At 47.6% G+C, this 7,239-nt stretch overlaps 1 protein-coding gene across 1 annotated transcript; it reads right to left on the reverse strand.

Moving 5' to 3' along the window:
• Window positions 1-383: 383 nt before the first annotated feature.
• Window positions 384-2,709, reverse strand: PV07_05161 (uncharacterized protein; the record flags this gene model as incomplete). Its single annotated transcript, XM_016392039.1, has 2 exons — window positions 384-2,254; window positions 2,304-2,709. The coding sequence occupies 2 exons, from the start codon at window positions 2,707-2,709 to the stop codon at window positions 384-386; spliced, it is 2,277 nt and encodes a 758-aa protein (XP_016249558.1).
• Window positions 2,710-7,239: the final 4,530 nt, after the last annotated feature.

Below are 7,239 nucleotides of genomic sequence, written 5' to 3' on the forward strand. Positions count from 1 at the left end.
TTGGATTGCCCTTTGATCATGGCTCCATACACCAATCTAGTTTCCACCTTGGGCATGAAGAACGCCTAGTCTGCTGAGCATTGACAAAGTTCAATAGTCAGAGTGGCACTCAAAATCATAGACATGATGACAGTTGAAACAATCAAGCTGTGTACGGTGAATGTCACGAGTTCATGGAATGCTTTCAGACTCATTGTTAGGAATCCTCAATCCACTGATTTGAGATAGGAGAGTGGCCTACCACCCTAGCATCAGGTGGAGCTCGCGTGTGAGAGATACAGATGAAGTAGAACTTGTCAAAGTTTTATGGGTGCTCATGCTTCCTGTTGGCACTCGACATAGTATTGCATAGCCTGATATGTCTTATTTGTAGGCCATTGCATTCAAAGGTTGTGTTCTTCCAACCATCGCATGTCAACATCGAAAGCATCTTGGAAAGAAGGTGTAAAGTTTGCGGTACTCTGTAGATTGGCTAAAACTTCGAACTCTGTGAGTGTGATGTCTTCTGGGTTGAGGATTTTGTGATCAAGGCGACAATTTCTTTCAACTGGTGTTTGCCATGGAGCCCTGTCGCTAGTGGAAGACTCAAGAGATGTATTGTGACGAGACTCATCCTGGTCAACAGATCCAGTAGTTAAATAAAAAGATTGGTCGCTTGGGCACTGTTCCGGGCCTATCGACGTCTCTGGAGGGGTAAGGACTGGAATTTCAGACTGATATTTCGCGTTAGAAGTTTTGTCCTTGGGTGACTCAGAACTCGAAGGGCTCGAGCACTTATATTGAGACTGGTGTGTTGCTGTACCAAGCACCGAGATGACAAAGGCTGCAGATGAGTGCTCCTCGACCAATTCTTCCAGAGCTTGGACACATATTGTAAGCTGGGAGGTATGGCCTCTTTCATGGACGATACCAGTCGAGTCCCTATCATGCATATGGACATTGATGACCGAGAGGAGACAAGTAATGCCAGTGTAGGGTAAATTACGCATCAAGTTATGGGCGCGAAAGTTTTGGTATATATCGGTGATTTTGTTTGCGGCGTCACCAAGTCTGGTTCTCGAAATCTGTCGGAATTTAGCTGGCATGTTAGTTCTGCAATCCAATATCACTGGCCGGTGCATGTTGATCGTGATAGTCAGGAAGATTGCAGCAACGAGGCCACGGTGAAGGTCCACGATTTTGTCGTTATCGGTAAACCCAGAAGAAGTCGAGCAAAATAAATGTTTGTTCTCTTGTATGGTTTCACGATACCACTTATTCAACTGGTGATCAAATTGAATTAGATCGTATCTTTTTCGTTGGATTGCGTCCATTCTTTGCGAATGGCCATTCTCTTGAAAGGTTTGGTGAAGCAACTGGTCCATTTTGCTCGCTCTTGTGAACAATTGAGTCAGGGTAATGAACAACTTGGCCAAAATTGTCCGATCAGCTGTTTCCCGCTGAGGGGTATATTTGTCAAGCACCTTTACTAATTTCCTCGCTGAAGCCGAATCATTGGTATCGAAATCTGTAACTTTGAGGTTTGGAAGATCAAAGTCTAGGAGATTGAGTCTGGGTGGGCAGCATAGGTCGAGGGCTACCAGTTGATCTCGAATGAGGCAAGACCACCAGATCCGCTTCCAGAGTCGTGTCTCGCTTCTCTCACAGAGCTTTGATGTGTTATGAAGACCGATTCCTTTTGCAATCGAGATTGCAACATCAAGCCAGTACCCAGCATCTTTGGCACCACCTAGATTGCCATACCAGCAAGTCATCAACAACACTGCTTGTAATGTTGTGATCTGATCGGTCTCGTAGTCAAAGTCGTAGAGCAGTTTGAGTTTGTTGAAGTAAGTCTGCTGTGCCTCTTTTCTGGTTGTATAACCAGCAGTTCGGAGGTGTACAATGTCGACATGACTAATGCCAGCAAACATGATGGCCTGGAATACGAACAGACTGATTGAATGGCTGTGGTTTTCTTGAACTGTGGTGAGAATATCTACAAACTCGAGTATTGGAAGAAACGGATCCACAAATCGTGCGTAGGATGTCAACAGTTCGTTTCGGAGGCGTACACCTGGCACAGTAAAAACCCCTTTTCCTCGAAGATATTGAAAGTCTTCTGCGTGAATTCTGGCTGGTACTGGTTGCATATACGGAGGTAAAATATTCCGGTCATCAGATATTCGTGGCGGCGTGCGTGTCGGTTCCACGGTAAGAATGGCTGGTTTCTCATCGCATCCTCTCTGGCTGAGGCTGGTCCATTGTAGAGAGTCTGTTCATTCCTTAGTCAAAGTTTGCGCAGCTACAGACAAGAGACATACCAGTCACACAATTCTTGCCTGGGATAAGATCACATTGTGACTGAGGCGACTCCGAGCTTTTGCTGCTCGGGACATAAACTTGAGCATGGGATGAGTTGCTTGGTTCTTTGGCGTCGTCAAACATCGAGAACGGTGGCAGCTCTTTTCCTCCATCATACGAGTCGTACAGATCGATATGAGGAGAAATCCCGTCTGTCTCCTTTTTGCGTCGTCGGCCCTCTGTGGTGACAACACAATTTAGTCGATCCAGCCTGCAATTTGTACAAGGTGTGCCATTGGCAATAGCATCGCATCTGACTTTACGAGAGCGACAAGAGCGACAAGCCTTTTTGGCCCGATGTCTCTTCGTCAGACGGGGAGGACCCGAGGTCGATGTTGGTGATGGCGAATCAATCTGGATGCCCATCTGCAAGTGGTTGTAATGCTGTTCACAAATACGATGCTGTTGGTGGTGAGTTCTCGACAACTATAATGATAGTCCAATGATTTGTATATACGCAATGAAGAAAGTGTTGTGAGCCTAGGCTGACACTGGTGGATGTACGCAAGTCCTGGATCATATTAGCATCGATATACTTCTCTCCTATTTATCGAAATGAATCTCACATGTAAAGGAACAGCTACAGCCGTGTATGTATTGTGGTTTACTGGTTCCCGTCACAGCTTCAAAATCACAAGGCTTTTGGAGAATACTCCCAATTCAGCACAACAAGCTAATCAGCTAGCAAAATATTGAGAAGCCACAACCTGCTCCGCTTCAAATCCTAATACTATCTGTAATGCAAATCTTGAAGGCGAACCAGTCTCGCAAAGACCATGACTGGAGTAGTCCGATGTGCTAAGCTACGCGTCACGTCTGTGGTTGTGATCTGCCATGCACCGAGGCAGGTTTTGGCTTGTCAGCTTTTCCACAGTCACGGTAGTCCTCCTCTCGTTGTGCCTAGATTGGTCCGTGCCCAGATACGTCAATCGTCTCCCGCATCAGTTTTCCGTTATCCTCGAGAGAATGAAGTTGCCTAATGCAGAGTTTCGACCAGCAGCTATGCCAGCCAAATAATTTTGTAAACAATATCTTAGTAACGTCTATCAAGGAATATAAGCATCAAAAGGTGAGCGGGTTGGTAGTTTGCCCACTATGATTGACATTGGCGCAACACTTGCGACTCGAGATCGACGATGTCTAGCCACGAGATGAAATGGCAACAGCCTCCGAAGCGAGAGCTGCTTGGGGGTGATTTGGTAGCACAGTCTTTGAAGCAACTGGGTGCTGAGGTTTGTTTCGGACTTCATGGTGGACATTTGGATGCATTTTTGATCGGCTGCGAGCTTGTCGGCATCAAAATCATTGACACTCGACACGAAACAACTGCCGTTCAAGCAGCAGAAGGATATGCAAAACTCTCTGGCAAAGTTGGTTTCTGTTTTGTGACGGCAAACAGTGGGTACGGGAATACCTTGATACTCCCCTTCGATGCTCTTGTGGCCATGCTGATACTGTTTGGACCTCGACAGCTTCGGTAATGCTCTGCCCGGACTGGCGACAGCATTTGCGGATCGATCGCCTATCTTTGTCATCACTTCTTCAGCACCACTGAGGGACGCAGAGACAAATGCCCTTCAGGGGTTTCATGACCAGGTGGTCCTGGCGAAGCCTGTCAGCAAGTTTGCGCATCGAATTACCAGTGAGTGGAGTTGATTCTTCTGGTGAATGAGGAACTGATACTTCGATGCTCAAGATGTCGAAGAAATCCCGCGCATCATCAGCTATGCATATCGTACTGCAATTGGCGGCATTCCTGGTCCCGTTGTCATCGACTTCCCTATCGACATCCTCTTCCATCCGCCCCGTTTGAATGCTCTTGCATACGGCTCTATCGCATGTGCCCCAGCCGTCTCTCCTTATCCAGATCCCGCTGCTCTGGATGAGCTCCTCAATCTGTGGAAATCAGCCTCCCGCCCGGCCATCATTGTTGGTACTGGAGCGGCTCGAACAACTGCAAGAAATTCCAAGTCCAGTGCGCTCCTGGACCTCGCCAAAGCAGCCAACACGCCAATCTTCTACTCTCAAAAGTATGTTCCTACACTTCCAGCAGATTCACCTTTCCGAGGGGGCTACGCGGGACTTCTTGCGCAACTTCCAGCGTTACAGAAACAACAGCCAGATCTCATAATCCTCCTTGGTGCACGAACCGGATTCTTGCTCGGAGGCCGCACCGGGGCAATCATTCCCAATTCTGGCGCCAAGATCGTTCAAGTCGATATTGATGCGGCTGAAATTGGCAAAACCCTTGCGATTGATTTGGGCATTGTGTCGGATGCCGGAAAGTTCATCAACGCTTTTCTCGACAAGCTCAGTACAAACAACCCCATCAAATCTCATGATGCGTGGTTCCAAGACCTTCAAACCCTCAAATCACAGAAATCTCCATACGAAGACGAGGCCAACAAACTTCCAGATGGCCGCTTACATCCATATTTCACCATGAAAACTATCTATGAGTCTCTGCCAGCGGGCTCGATTGTCATTATTGACGGTGGTGAAGCAGGTGTATGGGCAATGGAACTTCTTGATCACGCTCGTCCTTCAGGCGGAATGGTCGCCACAGGCTACCTAGGCTTCCTAGGCAATGGCTGGGGATACAGCATAGGTGCCGCTCTAGCAGCAACAGACCGTCTCGTCGTCAATGTCCATGGTGATGGATCTGCTGGTTTCCACATCCAGGAGCTCGATACCTTTGCACGTCACAATCTCAACGTGCTGACAGTCGTCATGAACAACTATTTCTGGGGAATGAGTATTGCTGGCCAGGATTTGATCTACGAAGATGAAGATCCTGCGCGCGTGGCAAGTAAGCTATCCCAGAATTGTCGATTTGATGTGGTTGCACAAGGCTTTGGGTGCAAAGGGGCCATGGCTCAGAAGAGTTTGGATGAAGTACGAGATGTGGTAAAGGATCTTACAGCAACCAAGGGGCCTGGATTGTTGAATGTGATCATTTCAAGGAACCCGGTCACACAGGTCACGCTAGGAATGGTTGGAAAGACTCAGGACAAGAACTGGATCGTGGTGCCATATTATGATAATGTGCCCAGACCGTACTTCAAGGATAGCGAGGTGAATGGGCACTAAGGTGCCTCTAAGAATATCGGATTGAAGTCATAGATTTCCACTGCAAGATAGTATTCGAAATATTATATCTCTGGGTCAGCAGCACCAATCAATTTTATATGTATCCTTTACTGCGTGCTCAAGATCGCGGTTCCAGATTGCCAGGAGATCTGAGATTGTATTGTGAGAGCGCAAATTCGATTCAATCTTTATTCTTATTTATACTATCCGTAGATCTCTACTCTACTAGATTGGGAAAGTTGCCATTGCTGTCGAGAGTTCTTCAATGTGACTGTGCGTGACCTTCGCTGTCGTTTCTTCTGGCAAATGACCAGAATCCAGACCGCCATTGGCGGTGCTCTCTTTCTTTCCTGGACGTGGACCAGAGTTAATTGTGGGTGGTATTTCCACTGTATCCAAGTAGTCTGTTGTTTTTTCGTCTTTCTCTTGTGCCGTGGTCAGACCATTTCCAAGCCACGTCAACATGTTGTTCTGGGTTTCAGGCATTCGAACAAACAAAAAGTCCTCGAATCTTGGACTCTGTAGAGCTGTCTGAGCATGAACAGAGGACCCGGGCCAGAGTCCAACAATACGACCCTCCTCGTCATTTCGCTTGAACCAAGACTTGCACTGATAAACGGCGTGAGCAGGGAAAGAAGACGAAATTCAAGTCTGGAAGAGTAGTCTCACCTTATACGTGAAGATGGTCTTCGCAAAGTACCTATCGACGTGTTCCGAAAATGCTTTGTTTGCCTCTTCACTGGAAAAGAAGTCAGTTCATAGTTCTGAGACGTGTAATTGGGAGGACTTACGTGACTTCCATCGAAGCGATGTATTCTCTCTGTAGCTTCTTGACACATTTGATGATATATTCGACCGTGTATTCGAGCATGGCAATAAAAGATCCAGCGCCAGGTCCACCGTTGGGACCAAGGAAGAAGAACAGGTTGGGCATCTTCGGAGAGCATAGTGAGAGATACGCTTCTGGATACGGGGTCCAAGCCTCTTCCAAGGTGATGCCACCTCGACCAACAAATGGCGTCGAGGCCGAATTGAACGAGCTGTTCAGAGCATTAGCGCCTTCTTTCAAAGTGACGTTGAGTGAAATTGCTCACTAATCAAATCCTGTTGCGTAGATAATGGCGTCGACTTCATGAAACTTGCCGTCCTCGTCCAAAAGTCCAGTCTCAGTAACCTTGGAGATGCCAGTGCCGATGAACTCCACATTGTCTTCCACCAGAGCTTCGAGATACCCGGGCCCGGGGGTCAATCTACGGCATCCTGGAGGATAGTCGGGCCGTAGAGACTCGTAGATCCACGGCTTTTTCTTGAGTTTTTCCTTCATCGATTCATCGCTCATCTTCCAGAAAACGTTTTGGATTTCGGTGCCTCGGAACGTCACCAGTTGACTTTTGTTCATACCCCCTTCGATCTTGTGTCGATACTCTTGATATTGCTTGGGGTTTTCTCGATAGAACTTTCGCTGCTCCTCCGGAATATCAACTTGGACCTCGTCAGTATCAAGCTCTAGGCACATTGTAGAATATCATACCTTCTTGAGTCTCACCTCCTTCTTCGGCTCCGTAGCCCACTGGTGAGATCCATGTCTTGCCCTTCATGAAATGGATGACTTGTTTGGCTTTGGGCTGGATTTGCGGGAGAATCTGGATGCCACTAGACCCTGCTCCGATCAGAGCAACCCGTTTATCGGTCCAATCGAAACTCGTATCCCAACGGGCTGAGTGCATATATGGTCCCTTGAAGTCGTGAAGGCCGGGAATGTCTGGCCATTTCCAGGTGTTGAGCAGACCGGTTCCCTTGAGCAGG

The sequence above is a fragment of the Cladophialophora immunda genome, assembly GCF_000835495.1.
Source record: "Cladophialophora immunda strain CBS 83496 unplaced genomic scaffold supercont1.3, whole genome shotgun sequence".
Taxonomy (NCBI): domain Eukaryota; kingdom Fungi; phylum Ascomycota; class Eurotiomycetes; order Chaetothyriales; family Herpotrichiellaceae; genus Cladophialophora; species Cladophialophora immunda.